Source organism: Perognathus longimembris, chromosome 12, assembly GCF_023159225.1.
Source record: "Perognathus longimembris pacificus isolate PPM17 chromosome 12, ASM2315922v1, whole genome shotgun sequence".
NCBI lineage: Eukaryota > Metazoa > Chordata > Mammalia > Rodentia > Heteromyidae > Perognathus > Perognathus longimembris.
The window spans coordinates 50,173,525-50,201,494 of record NC_063172.1 but is presented as its reverse complement, the minus strand read 5'-3'; the positions used below and the strand labels follow the sequence as shown (position 1 = coordinate 50,201,494).

General features: G+C 38.6%; 1 protein-coding gene across 2 annotated transcripts; it reads left to right on the top strand.

Annotated features, from left to right (window-relative positions):
* The first annotated feature begins 1,147 nt into the window (after positions 1–1,147).
* On the top strand, positions 1,148–27,878 carry Terf1 (telomeric repeat binding factor 1). Of its 2 annotated transcripts, none has more exons than XM_048358913.1 (9): positions 1,148–1,484; positions 4,404–4,499; positions 5,164–5,285; positions 7,532–7,618; positions 8,299–8,448; positions 9,549–9,661; positions 13,426–13,517; positions 20,243–20,349; positions 27,216–27,878. In XM_048358913.1, the coding sequence occupies exons 1-9, from the start codon at positions 1,166–1,168 to the stop codon at positions 27,372–27,374; spliced, it is 1,245 nt and encodes a 414-aa protein (XP_048214870.1). In that variant the 5' UTR covers positions 1,148–1,165; the 3' UTR covers positions 27,375–27,878. The 2 variants fall into 2 exon arrangements, with proteins under 2 accessions (XP_048214870.1, XP_048214869.1); XM_048358912.1 differs by having other exon boundaries at positions 27,213–27,878.
* The last annotated feature ends 92 nt before the right edge of the window (positions 27,879–27,970 follow it).

Genomic DNA, 27,970 nt, shown 5'->3' with positions numbered 1-27,970 from the left:
TACTACTTCTTAAAATACAGTCCTCACTGAGGGAGTAATGGACTTGTAAATTCAAATACCTGGCGAGACAGAAACTCTGGAAGTCAAGCCCAACAATTGGTATTTTAACAAGACTCGTGGCTGCCATGATGCGTGTTTAAATTTGGAAAGCGCTGATGACGTCAGTCCTTTAGAATATATTTGAGTTTTAGTAACTGCATTAAATGAACATGTTAGAATATACATCAAACTCTACCAGAAACCACGCAGACATCCAGGCACAAGAGAACAAAGGAAAAGGTTTATTGCCAGCAAAGGGGCTGGCAAGACCACTTCTCACAGGGAGAAGTGAGAAGAAGTGCTGTCTATTATCTGGGGTGACATATATAACCTAGGAGGTTTTGGAGGCAGGGACCTCGGTGTGGATGTGGGGACCAGGGACTTCACCATGTCCGGCTATGATTGATGGCTGCTGTCAAGGGGGGGGGGGGGGCAGGGCAGCTTCCTTCACCCTGGAGGTCACTTGCAAGGGGATCTTGTTGCCTTACATGGTCATAATTGCCCTAGAGGAGTGCCATCTCAAGGAAGAGGGGAAGGAGGCTAATTATTTACTGCCCTTACTAGATGGGCCTAGTGTTGCCTAGGGAAGGAGCATGCTAAGCTATGGGAGAGTAGACCATCCGGCTTACAGAACATTATGATCTGAAAGTGTTAGTTTAGGTATAAATGCATGTTTAGACAGGTTCTCTGCTGTTGTAAACTAAGGCTGGCTTGGAACTCACCATATAGTTTAGGCAGGCCTCTAACTCACGACCCTCTTGCCTCAGCTCTAAGAATGCTGGAATTCTAGTACATCAACTTTTGTTAACGCTTGGAATCATGTTGACAGGTGTTTCCATTTTTATTAGTCTGTTTCCACTCTAATTTTAAAGGCAGGGCAAGCCATCCCCAATGCCTCTCGCACTCAGCCAGTGGCTCCAGCAGCCTTTCTAGCCCTTTGACTGACTGGCGGGGTATTCAGAGTACAAAGGCTTCCGCCATATCCCGGCCAATCAGGAGCTAAACTCGAGCGACGCTTCTATCCTGGCGATGTGATTGGACAGAGACTTTTGGCGGTCGCATTCTGTAAGAGCCAGTTGGTGTTCGGCCCTGAGCGAAGGGGCGTTACCCAGGCCAGAGCCTAAACATGGCGGAGGCTTCCTCAGCGTCCGGGAGCCCTCGCGGGGAAGCCGATGGGAAAGATGCGGCTTCCCCTGTGGAGGTGATGAGCGAGATGGAGGGGGACGACCAGGAGCAGGTCGAGGGCAAAGAACTGCGTGCAGGCCAGCTGCAGTTGGTCGACTCTGAAGACGAGAAGGCGAGCACGGACCAGAACGTGGACACGGTGGCCCAGGCCGAGGCCGTGGCCGCAGGCTGGATGCTTGATTTCCTCTGCCTGTCTCTTTGCCGGGCTTTCCACGACGGCCGCTTTGAGGACTTCAACCGCGCCCGCGACAGCACCGAGGGTGAGTGCGGGGCGTGCGGCGGCGGCCGGGGTGGGGCGGGGCGGTACGGGTACGGGACTGGTGGCCCTAGGGCTAGTTTTCCCCGGCGCGGCGGGGAAGGGAAGGGAAGATGGCTGCAGCATCCGGCTCCGGATCCCCTTCCGCTCTTTTCAGGCTCTGTATATAGGGCGATGCGTTGATGAAATGAGTTTTCAGTGCTTCTTAATACGAGATCTTAGGATCTCAGTTCGAAACCACCCAAAGGCAGGAAAGTCTGTGAGACTCTCCAGTTAGCCAGCAAAAAGCCAGAAGTGAAGCTGTGGCTCAATTTGTAGTGTTAGCCTTGAACAGAAAAAGCTCTGGAACACCATTCAGCCGCTAAGTTCAAGCCCCAGAACAAGCACCCGCTCACGTCACTCACACACACACCATAAACATAAAGCCTCCACCCCCACCCAGTGCCTACCTGGTTTGTTTACTTCCATCTTGGTCTGTTTTCCTGCAGCGCTGCCTGTCCACCTCTGATCCTTCTGTTGGCAGTTCATTTTCTTGTAAACTATTTAAACCTCCCTTGGAAGTGGGGGGATCGGGGCTCAAGAAGTAAGGCAGGGAGTTTAATCCTCAGAATGCCTCTCAAAACAACCCTCACTTTCAACTATTTGCCGAGTTTAGAGCTCAGAATAAAAGATAACTGTCCATGAATTCTGTCCAGACAGCCAGTAAGTGATGGGCAAAGTCACCCAAGGAAAGACCAGCATGGCATATTAAAAATGTTTCAAAACTTCACTCACACTTGTCACTAAATTTCTACCTAACTTTCCACTGTAATATATGTAACTAACACTGAAGCCATGGGTAATTAAGTAGAAAATTAAATCCTGCAATGGGGTTACTTAACCATAATTATTAGTATTAAAAGGCTCTCTTTGGAGAGTGGACTGAATTTATCAATATGGTAATATATTAGCGTAGGCATCAGCAATATAAATTCCTGTTTAGCTAATATGGATCTAGGTAATAGATCTAACTAGTGTCAGGTCACTGTAACACAGTAATATAAAAGAAAAGTTTATTTGGGACACAATTTTGGAAATTTCAGTTTCTGATTGGCCCTTTGTTTGGGGTCTGTGGCCAGGCATTGCATCATAGTGCAGAACTCCTAGTGAAGCAAACCCACCCTAGGGCTAGGACATGAGAGAGGAGTTAGAGGCCAGAGCCCCACCAATCTCTTTGAGGGCATACCCACAGTGACCTGAAACTTTCTGCTGGGCCTCACATGTTAAACTTCTATAACCTTTAAAGTGCAAACTGGATACCCTTTGGGAAACATTCTAGAATGGTAGCAGATATAGAACTATTTATGATATATAGACCTGAGTTAGTATGTACTCATTTGTTTCCATCTCTGTACACAGACGCAACTTAACCCTACGAGTAACAAGTATCCCTAGCATCTAGATCTTGAGTTCTATTTGTTTTGTTTTGTTTGTCTTTTGCCAGTCCTGGGGCTTGAACTCAGGGCCCGAGCACTGTCCCTGGCTTCTTTTTGCTCAAGGCTAGCACTCTACCACTTGAGCCCCAGCACCACTTCCGGCTTTTTCTATATATGTAGTGCTGAGGAATCGAATCCAGGGCTTCATGTATACGAGATAAGCACTTTAACACTAGGCCATATTCCTAGCCCTCGGATCTTGATTTCTAATACCATTCTTCAATAAAGGAAAGCAAGACTTTTTAACAAAATTGTTTCTGGAAATGGGGAGCACACTGTAGTGTCAGAAAATAAGGATATGCTTGAGAAAATTAACCGCAAGCTGGGCACACCTGTAATCCTAACTATTTACGAGACTGAGATCTTAGAAACACAGTTTGAAGTCCTTTGAGCGATTAGCCTTTTACCTCTAATTAACCACCAAAAAGCAATTTAAGTGGAGCTGTGGCTCAAGTGGTAAAGCACCAGCCTTGAGCTAAAAAGCTCAAAGAGAGCCTTCACTCCAGGCCCTGAGTTCAAGCCCCAGTATAGGCAATCACACAAAAAAATGACCATGATTGAGTAAATTTGAGAAGAGACAAATTTACCATGGAGAAAGTGAGAGGAGGGGCTTGTCTTGGGGCTTGAACTCAGGCCTCCTCATTATCTCCGAGCTTTTGTGCTCAAGGATAGTGTCCTACTACTTGAGCCACAGCTCTGCTTCTGGCTTTTTTGGTGATTAAATGAGAGTTTCACAGGCTTTTCCTGCCTGGCTGGCTTTGAACGGTGAACCTCACATCTCAGCCTCCTGAGTAGCTAGGATAATAGGCATGAGCCACTGGCACACAGATGGAAATGAAGACTTAGAATTGAATGAAGCTACTCTCTCTTATAACTCTCACCTTTTAAGTGTGAGCTGCACATAGTGATCCTTCTTCCAAAAGTTCAGGGATGTGGGAGTGAAACAACTTTACAGTAGAGTAATCTAACAAACACTACTCACCCAAGTGATCACAATCAACTTCAGTAGTGATGTACACTTGATATATTGTAATGAAAAAGGGAAGTGACTCGCTCCTTGCATTATAGGATGTTTAATTGCATCCCAAGCTTTGACACACTAGATGTCAATAGTACTGAGCCTCTCACAGTAAAAATGTCTCTAGTCATTGCCAAATATGCAGTGGGGTAATAATCTCCCCCAGCTAAAAATCTTTGGTATAAAGTACAGAGAATGGCCTAGAATAAGCATTCAAATGTAGTTGTGATTCATTTCTGGTGATTAGTTCCTCTTTCATCATTTTGTTTTGCTTTGTTTTTAGTATTAAAAAACAAAAGCAGAGAGGATAGGTATATTATTTTTATTTTATAAATAACACATTCTGTAACCTAATACTGAGAAAATCACTGAGACTGTTGGATTATGTTTGATTTTTTTTAATAAAATTGACATTTTTTTTCTTTTCCAGCTATTATTCATGGACTATCTAGTCTTACAGCCTATCAGTTGAGAACTATATACATATGTCAGTTTTTGACAAGAATTGCCGCAGGAAAATCCCTTGGTAAATATGTGGGTTTTTATTTTATATTTGAAATTTTAACTTAGGTCTAAATATAAGACAATGAAAAGAAACAGGAGCTATGTCTTTACTTTCCTTGATGTTTTGAGTTTGCCTACATATATCTGGCCTATACATATATGTACATGTATATACATATGTATATGTGTATATGTACACACATCTATATAAACATGTAGATATGTGTATATATACATGTCTACATATGTACACATTTGTCTACATGTGTGTATGTGTACGGGTATATACATTTATGTTTCTATATGTATACATTTATAGGCCAATTGTGTATGTGATATATAAGTATACATATATGTACATACATATGTAATATATAGAGTGCTTGCCTAGCATGCATGAAGCCCTGGGTTCGATTTCTCAGTACAACATAAACAGAAAAGGCCTGAAGTAGTGCTGTGGCCCAAGTGATAGAGTGCTAGCCTGAAGCAAAAGAAGCTCAGGGACAGTGGCAGGCCCTGAGTTCAAGCCTCAGAACTGGCAACACAACAAAAAAATGTGAGAGAACAGTTCCTTGCACATAGTATATGATTAATAACTATGTAAAAGAATGCATTTTTTAAAACATGGGCAAAGTAAGGGTCTATTTGGCTTTTACGTTACTTATCTTTGTTCTGTTTTTTAAAAGATGCACAGTTTGAAAGTGATGAACGTATTACACCCTTGGAATCAGCCCTGAATATTTGGGCTTCCATTGAAAAGGAGCATGATAAGCTTCATGAAGAAATACAGAATTTAATTAAAATTCAGGTATGAATATTTTTGCTTTTAGTTATTATTTTGGTAGATAACGTAACTACCTAACATCCAAAATAAAACTAGAAGAACCTAATAAAAATTAGTAAATTCAAGAGTAAATTTAGTAAATTCTTTCGTTTAGAAATTTTACTTTTGGCTTATTGTCTCGACATGAGCACCTGGGCCTGGAACTTAATGTTTCTTACTTAGGGAAATATTGTTTCTATGTTACATAAAATACACTGCATCTACTTAAAAATTTAAACATGACCTAATGATTTGTGCTCTACCAGTTTCTTTTCTCATCCTTCCTCTCCAGTGGATTGAACTCCAGACCTCTGTGCTTATCCAGCTGTTGATTTACAACTTAGCCTTTCACCCCCTTTTTGTATGGGTTATTTTCAAGGGAGGATCTTGCTTTATGCCTAAGAAATTGGCCAATAGATAGATAGATATATAGATTGATTGATTGATTGATTTAAAATATTGTGTTTGCCAATACTAGGGCTTCAACCCCTCACTACTTGCTTGGCTATATTGTTCATGGTTGGCACTATACCACTTGAGCCATGCCTTTAATGTAGCTTTTTGTTGGCTAATAAGAAATTGAGTTTTACAGACTCTTCTGCCCTGGCTGGCTTTGAACCATAATTTTCTTAGCCTCTTGAGGAGCTAGGATTACATTTGTGAGCACAAGGATAATTTAGTTCAAGAGAGAAAGAAGAAAAACTCAAAAGATCTAATAGGAGAAGAAATATGTTTACTACTAGTCAGAGAAAACAGTAGGGACTTTTTCAGTTAAATAAAATTTTCCTCAATTTTTTTTAGAATTTAAATTATTTGTTTATTTTGTGCCAGTCCTAGGGCTTGAATTCAGAGCTTAGGTGCTGTCCCTGAGCTTTAATTGCTCAAGGCTAGCTAGCACTGTACCACTTGAGCCCCAGCTCTATTTCCAGCGTTTAGGTAGTTAGTTGAAGGTAGTAGTCCCACAGACTTTCATGCCTGGGTTGGTTTCAGACTGCTCACTTCAAATCTCAGCCACCTGAGTAGCTAGGATTACAGATGTGAGCCATTCATCTGGCTTAGAATTATTTTTTCCCCCAAAGATTATACAGAATTGAAAATCCAGCTGATTAAGTAACCTGCCAAGTTTATATAGCTATCTAGATGATAATAGTAGTCCTATATCTTAACCACGTTATATCAGAAAGGTCCTGAGTCAAGCCCTAGGACGGGCCAAAAAAAAAAGAACTCTACCTAAGACAGAGATTTATGTTATCCTAATCTTCTGGGGCCCTATAGAAAGCTGACCTTTGTTACTGCATTTCTATAAAGTTGACTTGATGACAGTTATCTATGTAGCAGATATTAATGTATTTCATAGTATTTGCCAGGTAACCATTCTAAGCACATTTACATATTGCTCTTTAATCTTCTTTTAAGTCCTATGAAATATTACCCTTTAATCCTCTAAGTCCTGTAAAGTTAGTGTACTATTATTTCCATCATGTGTGTGTATATGTGCGTGTGTGCCAGTACTAGGGCTTGAACTCAGGGCCTGACACTCTTCCTTAGCTTTTCCCCTACTTGCCCCAAAGCTAGTTAGTTAGAGATAAAAGTCTTGGATTTTTATGTCTGGATTGGCTTTGTACCCAAATCCTCAGATTTCAACCTCTAGAGTAGCTACATTACAGGCTTGACTCCTACCATCTTTATATAAGGAAACACTTTAAGTAACTTTCCATGCTTATAGAGATACCCACATGATAATGGTAGTTTCATGTCTTAACCACATATTATATCAGAAAGGCTAGTGTATAAGATGATAATTTAAAGCCACCTAACTTAGTAAGTTTTTCAGGGATCTTGAGGAGTATATATATATATTCCAATTATGTCAAATACTTACCTACCTCCTCTCATTTCACTTTTATTCAAAGTTAATATTTAAGCAGGTCCTAAATGTATGCCCTTTTGCTTCTAATTTATTTATTAATTTTTGCTTTTATTTTGACCCAGATTAAAGATAAAATGCTGATCATTTATTAGTAAGTATATACAGGAGCATATTTCTTTTTCATTTTCATTTTTTAGAAAGCCAGTTGTTTATCTTTTATATCATTTGTGAAATAAAATTATTAAATAGCATAAAACATTTGAATATGTCAGACCTAACCTGAGTTATGTTAATAATCATTTATTTATTGGATATTTTAAAAAGCTGTGTAAGGATATATATTCGTCATCTTGTCTTTAAGGCTATAGCTGTTTGCATGGAAAATGGCAATTACAAGGAAGCAGAAGAAGTATTTGAACGATTATTTGGTGACTCAGATTCATATACGGTAATTGTCTAAATTAAAACCATAGTATTTTAGAATTGGTTAGAGGAAAACTGAAGAATATTGGAGGCCAAAAACTGTTCTACTATTATGCTATGTTTTAAAATGTCATTTTAATATCTAATCAGTACAAAAATTATTGAGGTATTTTATGTCTCCTTGTATCAAGCCTCTGAATCTGGTATCTGTTTTGTACTTAGAGTGTGTCGGACTTCTAACTACCCATATTTAAAGAGCTCAACAGCCACATATTAGACAGCATAAGCATAGAGAAGACATTATGATTTGCTTATTTTTCTAGAGTTTTTGTTTTGTTTTGTTTGACACAGGGTCTCCCCATGTAGCCTACAGTGGCCTGCAACATGTAACACTTTCTGCCCCTGCCTCCTGAATGCTAGGATTACAGATCTGTGCTACCGTAGTTGGACACTTTCTAGAGTTTATTTAATCATTATTAGTCTGGGGAAAGGGATGTGATTAAATCAGTAGCCCTCATTTTTAAATACTAAAAACTTACTGGAGTATATTACACATAAAGAAAGGAAAGATGAATGTGGCATACATCTAGAAGAGAAATATGAACGTGTGTATGTATTATTTAATTGCTTTCAATCAAATATATTACAAAATTTCTTGTAGTTGAAGTTATATTTGCATTTATTAATATATTCTGCTTTCTTTAGTCTTTAGAAAGGAAATTGCTTACAATAATCTCTCAGAAAGCTACATTCCACTCCTTTTTTCAACACTTCAGCTACAATGACATGATGGAGAAAATTAAGAGTTATGTGAATTGTGTGGTAAATGAAAAGTCATCAACTTTTCTAATGAAGGTATGCACATTATTTCAAGGAGAGTCTAACAATCTTAAGAGAAATTACTATGAAGGAATGCTTGCAACAGTGTAGATTTAGAGAAAAATTTAAATGAAGAATAAATGAATATATATTTAAGTGAAAATACATTTAGTTATAAGTAAATTTCTAATCATACTTAGGGAAAAGTAAAACCAGGTTCAAGAAAGATCCATTGTCCTCAATTTGTTGTTGTTGTACTGAAGATCAAGCCTAGGGCATAATAACCAGGTAGTCTATGGCTGAGCTATACCTCAATCCTTTAAAATCTTTTTGAATAATGTTTTTATTATATCTTTGTCTTACAGCTTTAACTTAATGTGTTGATACAATACAAAAATCCTGATCAATTTAAAGTGGTTTAATTTCAAAATACGTGGAACTTTATTTCTATTTATCTTATTATTTTTTTGTTGTCAGTCCTGGGGCTTGAAATTTGTGCTCAAGGCTAGCATGCTACCACTTGAGCCACAGGTTCGCATCTGGCTTTTTGGTAGTTTATTGGAGATAAATCTCACAGGCTTTCCTGCCTAGGCTGGTTTCAAACTGCACTCGTCAGATCTCAGCTTCCTAAGTAGTAGTTAGGATTACAGGTGTGAGCCATTGGTGTCCAGTTGGAACTTTATTATTATTATTATTCTGCCCGTCCTGGAGCTTGGACTCGGGGCCTGAGCACTGCCCCTGGCTTGTTTTTGCTCAAGGCTAGCACTCTGCCACTTGAGCTACAGCGCCACTTTATGGTGCTGAGGAATCGAACCCAGGGCTTCATGTATACGAGGCAAGCACTCTTGCCACTAGGCCATATTCCCAGCCTTTATAACTTTATTTTAAGTAGTCTTTTATCTTAAAATTCCCTAGAGCATCACATCTGTTTACATGGGAAGATGCCTTCTATAATGCCTGTTAACCAATTAGGTAGCTAAAGTAGCTCTATGCCTTGTCATAACTATTGGTGAAATTTACATGGTATCCCTTTAGACTGTAAACAGATACTTTAGCTTTGACTACCAGTAAATTTAATTCTTTTTTTCAATGGCTTAAATCATTCTTTCTCCTCCATACGTATACCCTTTCTAAAGGCAGCAATGAAAGTAGTAGAAAGTAAAAAAGGAAGAGTAATGACATCTCCAGATAAGCCCAATAAGAAGGATGTTGAAATTGAAGCTGAAGGTCATTTGGATAAAATAAAAAGGTTTGTAAACTTAATTAAGTTTGGTGTTTATGAATGTTCTGTCTGTAGGTAAAAGTGATGCTAATGAGCCATTTTAAAAGATAATTATCAAGTGTCGTGTGTTTTCTTGCTGATGATTATATCTGCTCATATGTATAAGCTATATAATATATACTATATTATACCATTATATATACCATATAATATATATAACATACCATATACACTATAGTACATGTAATATGTATACTATATTATACTATAGCATTATTGAAGTACTGTAGCATTTAATAATGGTCTCAAAACACAAAAGTACTGATGTTGGCAATTTAGATATGCCACAGGGAAGAGCTGTACAGCGGTTCCTTAAGTGAAACATCAAAGCCCTTGCTGTATTGAGAAAAGAAAGACATTTCTGTTGACTCTACTAAGCTCTGTTACACATATTATTGTCTTCTGTCTTAAATTGTACAGAAAAGAAACACATTGCTAAGCTGAGTATGGTGCGTGGTGCATGCCTATAATCCCAGCATTGAGGAGCTTGAGACAGGAGGATGTTTCTCAAATTTGATGTCAGTGTGAGCTATGTAATAAGACCCTTTCTCAAACCAACCAACCAAGAACTAATTCTGCTGGGTTTGGTATAATACCTCAAACTGAAATATTTGCTGCTATAGTACATGCCCAGTACTCTGTTTCGAAATTCAGACTATGGAACTGCCTAATTTTGCAGTATCTACTGAGGCCCTTGGAGCATATCCCCCATGAATTAAAGGGGGCCACTCTATAGACAGTGTTTTTGGTTGCAACATTTCGCCTTCAAATAAAACATGTTTTCTGTTTTGTCTTCCACCCACACATTTTATGCCTTTTCATCTTAACTAATTGCATATTATGCATCGTACCAGTATCTTTTTGGGTTTGAGGTACATCAGAAAAAGCAGCATCAGAAAAAAATCATCATTTTACAGGTACATTTTGTATCTACAGTAAAGCTTAGCATTAGCATATGGTTTTCTTACCTTCTTACCTTTTCAGCTTTACAGCTTCTTTTAACATGTATTAAAAGAAAACATCACTGTTTTTGTACTTTGGTGCCATTCCTACCTTAAAGCGTTAGTTGAGCACTAAAACAAAAGGGAGCTATTACCTGCCTAACAGGTAGTATATACAGAATAGATATACTTGACAAACTGCTTGTAACCCAAGCAGGAGGGAGTAGGGAAAGTGTTAAGATTTCAACATACTTCTCAGACACACAATTTAAATCTTAATCATTTATTTCTGCATTATTCCATCTGTATTTTCAAGTTGCAATTGACAGCTGACAACTGAAACTAAAATTGCAGTTATACATAAACTACTATACATAGTTTAGTTCTGTACTTGGTTTCAGACATTCACTGTAGCCTTAAAAACATAACTCCTATAGATATAAGGGAGACTATTATACAGTCTTTCCATTAAGTATAGTCCTTATCCTCCTTGTCCACATACATGATACTTTCTAGCAACACAGAACATATAAAATATTACCCTTTATCCTTGCTTAGTTCCTTTTAATTGGGTTACTTATTCTTTCCAAGGCTAGCTGTTATTTGCCAATCAAGGTCTATCTCAAAGATGGCTGTATGAAGCCTTCTGGCCCTCTGTTTATTAGAGCTACTGCTTTTCTTTTTTTGCCAGTTCAGGGCTCGAACTCAGGGCCCTGAGCTTCTTTTTGCTCATGGCTAGCACTCTCCCACTTGAGCCGCAGCTCCACTTCTGGCTTTTTCTATATATATGGTACTGAGGAATCAAACCTAGGGCTTTATGTATGCGAGGCAAGCACTGTACCACTAGTCCATATTCATTTCTTTCAACCCCAGGGCTTCACATAGGCTAAGCAAGTGCTAAACCATTGAATTATGCTCCTAGCCCCCTTTAAAGGTTCTTAATTTTTTTTTTTTTTTTTGGCCAGTCCTGGGCCTTGGACTCAGGGCCTGAGCACTGTCCCTGGCCTCTTCCTGCTCAAGGCTACCACTCCGCCACTTGAGCCACAGCGCCGCTTCTGGCCGTTTTCTGTATATGTGGTGCTGGGGAATCGAACCTAGGGCCTCGTGTATCCGAGGCAGGCACTCTTGCCACTAGGCTATATCCCCAGCCCCTCTTAATTATTTTTAATTGATTTATTTATTGCCAAAGTGATATACAGAGGGGTTACAGTTTCATATGTAAGTCAGTGAGTACATTTCTTATCAAACTTGTTACCTCCTTCCTCATTTTTCTCTCACCTTCCCACCCCCAAAATTGTACAGTTTGTTTGCAACATATAGTTTTGTAAGTATTGCTGTTGCATTGGTTTGCCTTTTACCCTTTGTCTCTCCATTTGATGCTCCCTTTTCCTTCTTAATTAGTTTTAAACGTCTTGTCTGACTTAGAATTCTTGGTGCTTAAGTTAGAATTTACTATTGCACTAGTCACAGAGAGCCAAACTAAAACTAAGACAAAATTAAAGATCAGTAATCAAGCAGGTATCAAAACCATCCTGTAAGTTGAACAAGAGCAAATCACACATCAAAATGCTATTATCAGGATGACAATCAATAGGATACAAGTGAAGCAATGTTAAAAAATTGAAATTCTGATGTTACTAAAACTAGGTGAAATAAGTATTCTGTTCTGATAAAGCTGATAATCTATTAGTGGCAATAAGAATTATAGGCCTAAAGCAAACTTGCAAACAATCCATAATTTGTTGCTCAACTCTTTAGATAGGAATTAGATATTGAAAGAGTTAAAACCAGACAGCTTCACAGATGCAGGACACTGAGCAATGGCTTAGATTTTTATAGGCAGCTACAAAAAGAGATGATATTTCAGGAAAGAAGAATATAAACATTGAAGGTATGGAGATAAAAATGTCCATGCTATGTTTGTGGAGGTTATTTTAATTACAAGAGAGAATAATTTGTTAATCCTTCTATGCAATGATAGTACATGCCGTTTATCCCAGTATTTGAGAAGCTGATATAGAAGGATCATAAGTTTGAGGACATCCTGGGGTACATAGCAAGACCCTATCTCAAACAAAAACTGAAACACCCAGCAACAACATAAAAAGTTCAGTTGAAGCTGTCTTCCTTATCTGTGTAAGGAAGAAAAGTACAAATGAGACCCATCCAATTATACATTAAACACAGCTAGTGTTTATGTCACTCCCCTCAGTAAACCTATTTTTTTTTAAATTGAAGACATAGAAGAGCTTTTTTTATTATTATCAAACTGATGTACAGAGAGGTTACAGTTTCATACGTTAGGCATTGAATACATTTCTTGTACTGTTTGTTACTTCCTCCCTCATTCCCCCCTTCCCCCTCCCCCTTGCCCTTTCCCACCCATGAGTTGTTCAGTTCATTTACACCAAACAGTTTTGCAATACTTGATTTTGTAGTTGTTTATCTTTCTTTACCCTGTGTCTCTCGATTTTGGTATTCCCTTTCAATATCCTAGTTCTAGTACCAGTATACACGGTTTCCAGTATACTCAGATAATATACAGAGGTAGTGTAGGTACAACCACAGGAAGAATCTTCATTTCTGAGTAAGGAAAATTGAAAAAAGAGAGAAATCTCTGACAACAGAAATTTTGAGAGACTCTATTAACCTGGAGCACTAAGCAAGAGTTATCACAGGAAACAGGACAGAGCAGAAAAATCTCAGAAGAGCTAAAAATAAGCCATCTTTCTTTTTTTCTCATGCTTTACCGTTTTGGAACCTGGCACAAATCTTTTGTGTTTCATTTAGGTCTCACAAGAATCTCTTTTTATCAAAGTTAACACTTGGAAGCAGTCAACAATACCTTAGTAAGACAACGGAGAAAGTGGAAACTCTTCAAAGTGAGTACTATTACTGTAGTTTTAGTAATGGGGAGATGATTTGCCCTTGAAAATGATCCAACTGTTTACCTCATCAGTACAACCCAAAAAGTATGCACTTTGAAAAATGAAAGGACAATAGTTAAATGTTCGGGTTCAGAGTCAGATGCTTAATTTATCTATTCTGACTGCCTGGGTTAGAATTTTTACTGATAGTGTCACTTTTTTTGTAAGGGGAACTCTTCCCCTTAAGAATTGAATCCAGAATCTAAAGTTTGTTAGGATTCTGTCACTTCATCTATACATCTAGCCTATAGCACTGCTTTTCTGCCTTCACCGTATTCAGCAATTTGAAATAGTTATTTTTCTGAGACATAAATGTAATTGAATCTCAGTATTCATGAATGGTCTGTCAAATTTCTGAGAGCGCTGAATTAGTAAATACTGAATCATTACTTCTACAAGAAAATCCAAGGCTAGATTCCAATGAGCCTTTAAGCCATAGAATTTATATCAGCTGATCAATAACCTTGTTCTATGTGTTTCTTACTAAAGAAACTGTTGTTCGGAGGGCCCCCTCTTGAGTGTCAATCCCTCCCCCCGACTCCTCCTACTGGGCTGGCAGGCCCTGCAGGTAGGATTGCCTGAAGAGCTAGAGTGGTAGTCAACGACGGGTAAGATCCTCAGAGGGGGGCAACCTAAAACAGGCACACTCTGGAGTAAGGCAGCCACCTGCTTATAAAACAAAAAGAAGGAGATGTGGGACATGCCAGGGCATGTTACATCAGAAAGAGGCAACTAGCTGGCCCCGCCTGTTTCCCAGCTCTAGGGCCACGTGTGGCTAAGATGGCCCCTGATGGAGAACCCAGAGGCAGTCCTGTGGGCTGTGACAGAAAATTAGGCCGCCTCTTAGGATAGGTCCCTGGCCTTTCCACCCTTGACGGACAGCTCAAGCCGCCCCTCACAGTCTCTAGATAAGTGCAGGTACACCCCTCCCCTTCCTGCCGATCTTTGACCTGATTGGCTCCGGTGACTTATTTAATAGCAGGATCTACCTCAATAAACAAGACCTTGCGCTGAAAAAAAAAAAGAAACTGTTGTTCGGATTAACACTGACACTGCCAGCAGCAGTATAATGCATACATGATTTCATGGTAGTCTTGAACAGAGAGACGCTTGGAAAACTTGGAAATTTTAAACCAGTGAAATCACTATACAGGGGCTGGGAATATGGCCTAGTGGCAAGAGTGCTTGCCTCGTATACATGAAGCCCTGGGTTTGATTCCCCAGCACCACAAATATAGAAAATGGCCAGGAGTGGCGCTATGGCTCAAGTAGCAGAGTGCTAGCCTTGAGCATAAAGAAGCCAGGGACAGTGCTCAGGCCCTGAGTCCAATGCCCAGGACTGGCAAAAAAAAAAAAAAAAGAAAAAGAAATCACTAACAGAAAGCACAAAAATTCAAAAAGAGGAGAAAAAGACACTAGAGACTTTCGGGATAGGTAAACTTATCGTAGAATCTGTGACTATATGGCATTATTTTATAGCTGTATTTTAAAAGTAAGTGACAGTGTCTAAGGAAAGAAAAAGTTTCTTGAGGTTGGAGCTATAGGTCAGTGGCAAAACAGTTATTTAGCAATGTACAAGGCTCTGGGTTGAATCACAAGCACAATAGATAGCTAGGTAGAGATGAATAGATTCATAAGGTCAGTTCATAATTATTTTCAATATTTTATTGGCAGTGTATTATTTAATTTTATGATAGTTCCAACATGCATATAATCTACTTTCAGTCATATCCTCTTATTATTTTTTTGTTTTGATAATACTGGGGATTGAATTCAGGACTGAACATTTGCTCCAATTGCTTGCTTCGCTGGTGCTGTACCACTTGAGCCACACCTCCAGCTGGACTTTTTCCTGATTATTTTGGACTCTCACAGACTCACTCCATCTGCTTGGAGTGGCTTTAAACTTTAATCTGACAGATCTTGGCCCCCTGAGTAGCTAGGATTACAGATGTGAATCACCAGTGCCCAACTCCTTTATTATGCTTTCTTATCCCTTTATCCCTGCCCTCTTTTTCCTTCCCTATCTACCTCACCAATTTGTTTTTGTTTCTGTTTTGTTTTTTTGTCAGTCCTAGGGCTTGGACTCAGGGCCTGAGCACTGTCCCTGGCTTCTTTTGCTCAAGGCTAGCACTCTGCCACTTGAGCCACAGCACCACTTCTGGCCTTTTCTATGTATGTGGTGTTGGGGAAGTGAACCCAGGGCCTCATGTATATGAGGCAAGCACTCTTGCCAGTAGGCTATATCCCCAGTCCTCGCCAATTGTTTTGTTGCCCTCTTAATGATTTGTTTTCCACAAATGAGAGAAAACATGTGATACTTATCATTGTCAGATTGGCTTATTTTGCCAACATGGTGATCCATTTTCCAGCAAATGACCTAATTTAGTTCTAGTAAATTAAAATTCCATTATGTGTATATACTTACTCATTCACCTATCAACTAGCCTGTTGTAAATAGTGCTGTGATAAACATGAGTTTACAGGTGTCTGTAGAAAGCAGACTATGATTCTTCTGTGTATAGACCCAGAATTGATATGCCTAAATCATAAAGGAGTTTTTCACTTCTTTTCCCTTTAGTGGTACTGGGTTTGAACTCAGAACCTTGTGATTGCTTAGCAAGTGCTCTACCATTTGAACCATGCTCATTCTAGCCCTTTCAACTTTGGGAAACCTCCAAACATTTCCATAATGGCTGCATTTCCTATCAGCACTGTTTTTCCATCATCCTTGCTGGAATTTGTCTTCTTGATTATTGCCATTTTGTTGGGTGTGAGATAGAATCTGTGCCATTTTGATTTGCATTTTCCAGATAGCTAAGGATATTGATTTTTTTTCTCATGCATTTACTGACCATTTATACCACTTCATTTGAAAAGTGTCTATTCAAGTTGGCACTGGTAGCTCACACCTGTAATCCTACTGCTCAGGTGGCTGAGATCTGGAGAATCAAAGATCAAAGCCAGCTGAAGCAGAAAAATGTGGTAGACTCCATCTCCAAAATGAAGAAAGTCAATGGAGACTCCTCTGGAAGTGTAGCTCAAGTGTTACAGTGCCAGCCAAGCAAGTGCAAGGTCTTGAGTTCAAACCCTGGTTCTGGAAAAAAAAAAGGGGGGGGGGGGGAATTACATCCAGGTGTGATTACAGGAGCTCAGTGCAACAGTAGGCTCTCTCTCAAGATGATGAGTCATTGTTGCATTCCAAGATAAGGGGGACACAAACCCCTTTCTTCACCAAGGCTACTTGGTGTCATACACTGCAGTGGGTCCTGCCTCACAAAGGTGCTGGGGTTTTAGGGCTTGTGGATTGTGTGAGCTTCTGCTGGTAAGAGTGAGCAGTTCATAGGAGGACCCTGTGATTTTTACCTTGTTTGGGGATAAATTTCCCCTCCCAGTTGAAGGAGCCAGAAAAAGGCTTAGACTCTTTTCTGCAGGGGTTGTTTTTGCCTCCCTGCCGCCTCCATTTTTGTTTGTGGGTTCTCTTCCACTTTCCATTCTTTTTCATTACGAAGTCTAGTCTCTTCTATGTTACCAGATTGTCGTTGACAGTGAAAACAGCAGATACTTCTAATCTGCCATCTTGTCCCACCTACTGTATTTTTTAAGTTAATTTCTTTTTTTTTATTTGTTTTATTTTGTTTTGTTTTTTTGCCAGTCCTGGGGTGTGGACTCATGGCCTGAGCACTGTCCCTGGCTTCTTTTTGCTCAAGGCTAGCACTCTACCTCTTGAGCCACAGTGCCACTTCCAGCTTTTTTCTACATATGTGGATGCTGAGGAATCGAACCCAGGGCTTCATGTATACGAGGCGAGTACTTTACCAGTAGGCCATATTCCTAGACCCTTAAGTTAATTTCGACTGACGATTTCTTCTACTAATTTGGAGATTGTCTTATTCTTTTCCTAAGCCCTTGAGGTCATTGTAGGTTATTTGACATCTTTTTTTTTTTTTTGGCCAGTCCTGGGGCTTGGACTCAGGGCCCGAGCACTGTCCCTGGCTTCTTTTTGCTCAAGGCTAGCGCTCACTTCTGGCCATTTTCTGTATATGTGGTGCTGGGGAATCGAACCCAGGGCCTCATGTATACAAGGCAAGCACTCTTGCCACTAGGCCATATCCCCAGCCCCTATTTGACATCTTTTTAATGCAGGCATTTGTAGCTATTCCATCTCAGAGCCACTTCCATTGAACTGCATAGGTTCTTATATGTTGTGTTTTCGTTTTCATTCACTTCTAGGTAAATTATTTCAACTTTTTTATATTTTTAAGACTTGCTTAATGTCCTAAAAGCCATTTTAGAGAAATTCCTGAGCTGCTGAGAAATATGTGTATTCTGCAGCTATTGGGTAAATATTCTGTTAGGCCATTTGATCTATAATGTCATTTAATTCTGAAGTTTCTTTGTTAATTTTTTTAATCTGTATGATTTGCCTCCTAATAATAGGGGTTAATTCATGCCTTGATGTCACTTAGTATTTGTTATGTAAAACTGGGTAGACTAGCATCTGGTATGTGCATTTATAGTTGTTACATCTGATATATATGTTAGAGGCTTTCTCAGATATTTATGTAGCTACTCCTGCTTGTTTTCCATCTTCATTTGCTTGGAATATCTTTTTTTTTGCCTTTTACTTTGTCAGTGAAATGTGTTCCTTTTAGGCAGCAAACGGCTGGATCCTGTCAATATGTTGAAATTGGAGAAGTGTGACCATTAATATCAGTAATTACCGAAATGTATGCATTAATTCCTGTCATTTTGTTGTTTTTGAAATATCTGAGTCTTCCTTTTCCTCATTTATCTCCAGTCTTAGGTGAGATTTATTTTCATGATTACAATATCTTCTGCTTCTGTATGTAAATTTTCTGCTGAGAAATCTATTACTCTGATGGGTTTTCCTTTATATGTGACTTCATCCTTCTCTCTTACAGCTTTTAGAATTCTCTTGTTCGGTGTGCTTAATATTTTAATCATAATATGATGTAGATGGTTTTTTTTTTTTTTTTTTTTTTTTTGGTCTTGTCTCTCCTCCTGGATAACTATAGCTTTCCCAAGTTTAGGGAAAGTTTCTGGTATTATTTTATTGTCATATTTCTTATGCATTTAGTTTATACCTCATGTTCTACGCTTATGATTCAGCCCTGGATGACAAAACACATTGTCTCAAATACTACAATTTTGTAAATAACTTGATAAATATGTGTTAGGGCAGTCTTACTATTCTCCAGAAGTATTTTGCTATTCTTAGCGTTTTTGATCATCTGAATTTTTATGGAAGAAAACTCAACCATAGAGGATTAAAAGCAATATACCTGCTACCACTCTAGGTGTCAAAGTTAAGCATTAGGCTTACTAAATGTTGAGTTAGATAGTTTAGTGCGGCATAATGACTGCATGGCATCAGAGTAGTTGTGCTGATTCCCAAGTCCTATTGGTAATGCAGTGGGCCCACATGAGGGGCAGGTTTATATTGCCTGAGGGACTTGGCACCAAGGGCCTATTCTTCCCCCCCCCCCCCCCCGTACTGGTGTTTGAACACATGATCTCATTCTTGGTATATAGACACACTATCACCTACCATTTTTTGAGTAAGCCTCCAAACATTACAGCAAATAGTAAACTAGTTCTTTCCTCTAAGAAGAGAGCAAGCCCATGGTCATGCCTTGATTTCCCTCACTTACTTAATTGCCTGTCTTCATTAGCCATGCCATGCAATATGGAAGATGAATAAGCCTTGTATGTTCAACAAGAACTGCAGGCATGCACGGGGCCCCTGAAGAAGTACCTTTCCCAGCATGAATAACTTTAGAAGCATCTTCTTAAGTTATACAAAGAACCCCATCAAAATTTTTATTTACACCTAGGTTGTGGCAATAAATATTTGAGTAAGAACTTGATATATGTTTAATATGCATATATGAAAGATTTAGTTCATACAAATCTTGCATCACTTTGATAGTTCCTTCTTGGTTTATTTTGTTACTAGTATAAATAGCTGTTTGCTGCTAGTGTATAAAAGTACTATTTTGTTTTATTGTCTTAGACAAAAAGTGTGCTACATAGCCCAGGTAGCTTTGAACCTGATTTTCTGCATCATCCTGTATGCTGGGATTAGAGACATGTGTATCGTATCCAGTTTCTATTACTTTTTGTATATTGATCTTATATGTATCCATCTTCCTAATCCTTTTTACTAACTTATAGATCATTGAAGCTTTTCTGTCTGTAAGCTGTTAACATCTTTCAATAGCTACAGTTCTATCTATTTTCATTAACAATGCATATTTACTTTTCAGCTTACTAAATTGACTGAGGGAAGGAGAAAGAATGTAGGGAGGGAATAGGGAGAGTGGGAAAACAGCTATTATATTTCTTGTCTATGTTAGGTGGGTGCTCTTAAACACTATAAGAAGCTTCAGTGATGAATATTTCCTTTTTTAAATAGAGAAAGAAAATACATGCTCAGAGAGCTCAGATGACTTGTCTCAAAAACACTTCCCTTCTGATTTTTCAGTCATGATCCTTGAATTACATTAGCTTCCAGTTTTGAAGGAAAAAAATTAAACATACAGAGCTTTTTTTTTTTTTAGAATAGCAGATAGGAACTTCATGATAACCTTTGAAAATATAATCCTTGTTTTACTCTAATTTGAAACAATATTGATGACTATTTTTTTATTTTTTAGATGGAGAAAGGATAAAAGAAAACACAAGAACCACAGAAAGTACGAGACTAGATGATTCAGAAGATCAATGCAGAAGACCCCAAAAGCAGAAATCTAGGAAAAAACGGGTATTTTTGTTACGTTTAAATAATACTTATGAGCATTAAAGTTATAACATAAAGTGAATTCATTGCAGACAAGGTGAAATTTCTGTCTACTTTATAAGTCTTTAGTATTCCTATCTTCCAAATAGGTCCAATTTATATAAAGACTTCTGCACTTTAAATGATACCTTCTTGTTAAATTTTACCAGAAATATTTATTATTAAAGCAGTTCTGTTTTAGAGCCTAATTTGTTTCCCCACTCAGTATATCAGTGCATGTAGTCTTGTGCTCTGTCCAGTGTCTGAAACTGTTTACTTTCTAGCGGATAAGAGCAGGTAAGTAAGTATAGTCTTTGTTAATTTATCATGTGTGGAACTTTTTCTTATCCTCGCTGAGGTATATTTTTGTCTTACAACCTATTAGTGTGGTGAAGTGTGACAGCCACAAGTTGCAAGCCACTGGAGATATTTCCTGTGACTTAAGTTATTTTAGCCTTGACTTCAACTCCCAGTGAACATAACAAGCAACTCCTACTTTTTTTTCCTAGAGCTAATTTTTTTTAATAATTACTTATTTATTGTCAAAGTGAAGTACAGAGGGGTTACAGTTTCATGCATAAGGCAGTGAGTACATTTCTTGGACAATTTGTTACCTCCTCCCTCATTTCTCCCTCCCCCCTTCCCCTTGCCCTCTCCCTCCATGAGTTGTTCAGTCGCTTTACACCAAATGGCTTTGTAAGTATTGCTTTTGGAGTCATTTGTCTTTTTATCCTTTGTCTCTTGATTCTGATACTCCCTTTCCCTTCCCTAGTTCAAATACTAGATTTGCTTATTGCACATATCATTTATGTTTCTTTTTATTTCCAGTGCTAGGGGACAAACCTGGGGCCTTACTGAGCAATTGTTTTCCCACTGAGCTAGATTCTCAGCCCATGACTCCTCTCTATTTCTGCTGTCTTTACTGTGGAGGGATAATATGATAATAGGTTGACAAGAGCTCCAGCTGTTGCATACCAAGGATTTAGAATGTACAGTATGTGTTTTCTTATTTTGGAAAAGTTACATCATATTTTTTTTCTGAAATCAAAGCATATCCTGTTTCACATCAATTTTAAGGCCCAGGTTATAGGCTTCTGCTTTTTTTGGTTTGAGACTTTTGTCTCTGTTTTGTTTTGGGGTGCATTTCTAAAGAAGAAAGGAAAGCTGAGGGCCAAGTATTTCAAGCCTCTCTAATCCTAGTTACTTAGGTGGCTGACATCTGGAAGATCACAGCATAAGCCAGCCTGGGCAGAAAAGTCCATGGGAATCCATCTGCTTGAAGCAAGGCTGGAGCTGTGGCTTCATTGTAGAGCTTCAACCAAGCAACTATGAGGTCCTGAGTTCAAACCCCAATAATAGGCAAAAACAAAAAGGTGGTGGAGGAATACTAGACGTCTGTCTCCACGTTACCACGAGCCATAGGTACTTGCTGATCTTTGCGCAATTGAATATGGTGTACATAAATGTGGAAATTTTTTATATTTAAACGTATCCTGCTTGGTATTCTGTGAGCTGCCTGGGCCTGTGGTTTGCTGTCTCTCACTAATTTTGGGGAGTATTCAGTCCTTTTTATTTTTTTTCCTTTTCCTCTCTCTATCACACATGAATTATATCTTTTATAATTTCTCCAAAATGATTGGATATTTCTTCTTATTCCTTTCTTTCATTCCTTTTTCAATTTAAGAAGATTCCACCAACATATCTTAAAATTCAGTTGTGTCTGGTCTGTGGATGAATTCATAAAAGCATTGCTTTATTTTTGTTACTGTGTTACTGATTGCTAGCATTTCCCTCTTACTCCTTCTCAGGTTTTCCATCTCTGCCTACATTTACCCTTCTCTTCTATCAATCAAGTCTGTTTTTTTTTTTTCCATTAGAACCTTTGATGTTTTAATCATACTCATTTTACATTTCATGTCTACTTCCGTGACATGTGCCGTGAGTCTGATTTTGTTGCCCAGTTTGCCGCTTCATATTCTGTTTTGTTTGGGTTTTTTACCTTTGTATGCTTGTAATTCTTCTGTTGCTAGCTGGATATTGTATATGAAGGTAAAAGACACTCAGGTATATGGCCCTTGAGAGGGGTTTTATGATTATTTAGCTAGGTTACACTTACTGTTTGCTGTAGCTATAGTTTTTGGAGTCAAGTTTTTCTCAAATATCCTTGTTTATATTTCTCTTGTCATCTTTAGGTTTCCTTTAATACTCTTTAGTAAGGTCTGAAGTGCTTTTTCAGGTACAGACCCTTGTTACACAGGATGCTGGTTCATGTGGTGCTGAGGTAGGGAGAGAAGAAGCATCTTATACCCCTATGTGTAGCTCTCATTCTTGTCCTGTGTCCTGGACTATGGTAGTCTTCTCAGTCTACCCACTACCCCTTGAATGAGACAAGTTGGCTAGAGGGGCTTCTGTTCAATTAGGCTCTGTAAAGCCTCAGTATGCTAAGCTTTTGTTAATAATAGTATTCTGGAAGTATATTGAAATGGGGACCACTCCAAAAAAAAAAAAAAATCTGCTTTTCCCTTCCCCATGCTAGAAGTAGTAGGGGAATTTGTCTGATCTCCAGCTTAACCTGGTAGGGCTCCTGGAAATAAGACTCAAAAAAGTGTTTAGCCCATCATTTTATAAGCTTTGTTTTGCTTTGCTTTGCTTTGCTTTGTGTGTACATGTGCTTGGATTTTTAGGACCTTGCAGCCTGGCTTAGCTGTTTTGCTAAAGGCCTCTCACTCTATCACTTGAGCCACCCTTCCATTTCCAGCTTTTTGCTGGTTAATTGGAGACAAGAGTCTGCCCATGACAGCTTCAAACTAGGATCCTCAGATCCTCGCCTCCTGAGTAGGTAGGATTGCATGAGCCACCAGCGTCCACTGAGTCCTTGTGGTTTTTAATTCTCAAGCTTACCCACAGTCAGCCTCTACCAGCTCATCAGTCAGCAATGTCTCTGCTGTAAGCTTCTGTTCCTGGCTTCTATTCCCAATATCTTATAGTCAGAATTTCCTGGCCACTGTTCCCAATAATTTCTATAAATCAGATTATCTGTATCTGCTTATTCTGGTTTGTAGTACGACAGTTTGTGTGTGACATTAATTCTCTGATGGATCAAAGAAAGGCTAATTTTCAGTTTGTTCACATTTTTCCTATGGAGACTAAAGCTGTGATTTCTAAACATTTTGCTTAGAAACTAAAAATTTCTAAGGCTTCCAGAGTAGAAACTAAAAATCTTTGTCTATATATGATTGACCTTACCTTTAGTATTCCAAAGGAGGTTGTAGGTCTTATTTATATATGTGTATCAAGAAAACTGTTTTTTGTTCAAATAATATGTAAATATTATCTATATCCTACTCCAAAGAGTTCTATGGATATCACTAGTGTCTGGTTCTATTTTTCAGCTGTCCACTGTTTACTTTTTTTTTAATTGTCAACGTGATATTCAGAGGGGTTACAGTTATATATGTAAGGTAGTGAGTACATTTCTTATCTAACTTGTTACTTCTTCCCTCATTTTTTTCCCACTTCTTAATGAGGAACTTACATCATAAGATGGGTCTTGCTGTGTAGTCTAAGCTAGCTTTGGACTTGCAATCCTCCACCTTAGCCTCCTGAGTACTGGAATTACAAGTGTGCACACCAGGTCTGGCCAGAGGGTTTGGTTCTTTAAAAATCTTTTTATTACAGTAGTCCATGGCTAATTGGACAGTGTTTTCTTCTTGTTATAGCTGTGTGAGCAAAAGTGCTTTTGCCTGCTTCATCAAAGTTTAGATGGGGCTGGGAATATGGCCTAGTGGCAAGAGTGCTTGCCTCCTACACATGAAGCTCTCGGTTCGATTCCCCATCACCACATATATGGAAAACGGCCAGAAGGGGCGCTGTGGCTCAGGTGGCAGAGTGCTAGCCTTGAGCGGGAAGAAGCCAGGGAAGGTGCTCAGGCCCTGAGTCCAAGGCCCAGGACTGGCCAAAAAAAAAAAGTTTAGAGATCCTTATGTGAATTTTTTCCAACTAGAAGCAAATTAAATGCTCTTCAAAAACACATGTTCGCCCAGTACCCATGCCTCACACCTGTAATCCTAGCTACTCAGGAGCCTGAGATCTGAGGATTACGGTTCAAAGCCAGCCCAGGCAGGAAAGTCCATGAGAGTCATACATCCAATTAACCACCAGAAAACCGAAGTGGCACCGTGGCTCAAGTGATCCTGCTAGCCTTGAGCTGAAGAGCTCAGTACAGTGCTTAGACCCAGAGTTCAAGCCCCACAACTGACAAACAACAACAACAAAAAATAAATAAATAAATAAGTTCCTTTCCCATAAAGAGTATGCACTGAGAATTACTATAACTATTTTCTTTTAACCTAAATGATAGCATTTTAAAGATACTGGAAAGCAGTTTTTACTCAGTCATTATAAATAATATGTAAAAAAAAAACTAAGTACTGTGCAGTTTTCAGATATGTTAAGAAATCTTTCTAGCCTTTGGAAGACGGTTGGTGCATCTTTTTAAAATTTTTCCTTTTTAAAAATTATTACCTTTAGTTGTACAAAGGAGTTGCCATTTAGCAAAGCAGTTTGTGAATGCAATACATCTTGATCAGTATTACCCCTTTCAACATTCTCACATATCCCCCCCACCTGCCCACCCTTCCCCTCCCTCTTCTTAATTTATATGATGTACATCGGATTCTCTCCTTCTTCATTCATCTACCCTTTCCCCCTTGATCCCATCCCATCCCTTCTGAGTTCTCAGTTCCTGGTGTTTTATTTTGCTGAACTTTTTAGCTTTCTATGAAATTATACTATTGGAAATCTCCCTTGAATCTGTTGTATTTCAGTTAATACGTTTGTGTACACTTGTATACCCTCCAATGTATTTACTTATAAGCTTATAAGCTAAATCTAGCTTCCACATATAAAAGAAATGAAGCATTTTTTGTTTGTTGTGGTGCTAGAGATGGATTACATGTGCAGTTCAGTGGTACTAAATACATTCATTCATATTATTTTCCTACCATCATCACCCATTCACAGAACTTCTTCATGTTGTAGAACAGCTCTAACTACTAATCAAGAACTCTGTTACTACTCTCTCTTCCATGCTAGGCACCTTCCATTCTCCCTTTTCTCTCTGAATCTGATCGTTCTAGATACCTCTTATGAGTATAATTTCACAATATTTGTCCTTTCCTGTCTGAACTGTTTCAATTAGCCCAATGCCCTCCCTTTGAAGACTGAATAGTTCAGCTAGCACTAGTGGCTCATACCTGTAATCCTAGCTACTCAAGAGGCTGAGATGTGAGGATCATAGTTTGAAGCCAGCCCAAGCAGGAAATTCAGTGAGAGTCTGATCTCCATTTAACCACCAAAAAGTCAGAAATGGAGCTATGACTGTAGTGGTGGAATACTAGCCTTGAGCAAAAAACTCAGGAACAGCACCCAAGTCCCTGAGTTCAACCACAGAACCAGCGCAGAGAGGGGGGGGGAGAGGGGAAGAATAGTTTCTCAACAGTGGTGGCTTACTCCTGTAATTCTCACTATTCAGGAGACTGAGATATGAGGATTGAGGTTCAGAGCCAGCCCCGATGGAAAGTTCGTGAGCCCCATGTTTTATTAGACCAGAAGAGCTGGAGGTAGATTTGTGGCTCAGTGCCTAGGCCCTGAGTACAAGCCCCAGGCAGGGTGTACACACACACACACACACACACACACACACACACGCACGCACGCGCACGGGAATAGTTTGTTTTTTTTTTATTTGTTGTTTGTGGGGCTTGAATTCAGGGTCTGGGTGCTGTCTCTGAGCTCTTAAGCTCAAGGCTAGCACTCTACCACATCAGCCACAGCGCCACTTCAGTTTTCTGGTGGTTAATTGGAGATGAGAGTGTCACACGGACTTTCCTGCCTAGGCTGGCTTTGAACCACAATCCTCAGATCTCAGCCCCCTGAGTAGCTAGGATTTCAGGCATGAGCCACTGGCACGGCACCTGTTGTGTATTTTTTATATCTACATACCACATGTGGTTTATTCACTCATTGATGGACATGAGTTTATTCCACATTTTTGTATTGTGAATAATGTGACCATGAACATTAGTGTACAAATAATTCTTGGAGTCCCTATTTTCTACTTGAGTATATGCCTTGCTGAATCATATGGTAATTCTATTCCAACCCTTTTTTTTTTTTTTGAGAAGGGGCATGTTTTTATAGTAGCCATCCAAATGAGCATGAGGTCTTGTTTTGCTTGTGTTCCAATACTGAAACTTGAACTCAGAGCCTCATGTTTAGCTTAACTTTTTTGCTCAAGAAGCACTTTACCACTTGAGCCACACCTCCCCTTCAAGGGTTTTGTTGCTTAATTGGAAAAATGGGTCTCTTACATTTGTCTACCCTGGCTGGCTTTGAACTGTAATCCTAAAATCTCAGCCTACTCAGCTAGAATTATAACATGAGCCACAGGCACTTAGCAAACTAGATTCTTTCTAAATGTAAAAACTTACTAGTCAGATTTGTCCTTTAGTATGCCAAGAAAAGGAGTAATAATGGTTGGTCATCTGCATATGTAAATATCAGTACTTTTTCATGTATGATATTACATTTCTTTTCCACTTAAACATAATGTACTTTATTAGCACACATTAGTATTTATTATTTTTTGTATTTTTGAACAGAAAAAATAACTACCCATAGTATGTTATATGACATAGTCGTATAAGTTCTTAAAAGAAGATGAATTTTTTTCCTCTTTGAGAAAGAAACTAAGCATTGTTTTAATTAAAAATAGCTGCACTTATAGTAGATAGATGAATTCTTTTGAAAGAATTGCTTCTGTGAGTAACTGTTCCACTTTTTACCAAAAGGCATGGCTTTGGGAAGAAGACAAGAACTTAAAGTCTGGAGTACAGAAATTTGGAGAAGGAAACTGGGCAAAAATACTGTTACATTACAAATTCAGAAACAGAACAAGTGTCATGTTAAAAGACAGATGGAGAACCATGAAGAAGCTAAAACTGACTTAATCAGACAATGACAACGAAGACGGATTACATTTGTCAGCATTTGTTACATTTGGAAAAGATATTATACACTTGGCATTACATTATCTTGGGGGGGTGGTAACTTGGTGGTCATTGTTTTATCTTAAAATTTTGTTTAAACCATTTTTTTTCCTGTAATCTTTTTTTTAGTGAATGTGGATTTGTATAAACGTACATGCCATCATTGTATTCTTCAAAAATCTTTATTTTGACAAAAATGTAAATATGCTTTATTAAAAAAATGCCTAAACGACAACCAAAATAGTGTTCTGTGAGAAAAAAGGAAATTTGTTTACTTTCAGTTAACTTCAGCCTCATAAAATAGCACATAAAAATGCATTTTCTAAATAATTGGATTAGGATAGACCTTTAGTATCAGATAATGAATTGATTTATAACCTTAATAGGCTACTTAATTACTAAGACATGTGTTACTAAAATGATAACTGTGCTAAGTAATCTATTTTAACAAAATGTCTCAGTTTCCTATAAAGGAAGAAACAAACATTATTGCCCATAGGACAAAATTTATATTAGCCAGAATAGCTTAGTGCTATACTTAGGAAAAGTCATTTTAA

Excerpts from the sequence above, each read along its gene's own strand:
- Terf1 (XM_048358912.1), top strand. The coding sequence starts at position 1,166 with ATGGCGGAGGCTTCCTCAGCGTCCGGGAGCCCTCGCGGGGAAGCCGAT. Across the intron at positions 4,500-5,163 it reads TGCCGCAGGAAAATCCCTTG|ATGCACAGTTTGAAAGTGAT; the intron begins GTAAATATGTGG and ends GTTTTTTAAAAG. Across the intron at positions 9,662-13,425 it reads CATTTGGATAAAATAAAAAG|GTCTCACAAGAATCTCTTTT; the intron begins GTTTGTAAACTT and ends TGTTTCATTTAG.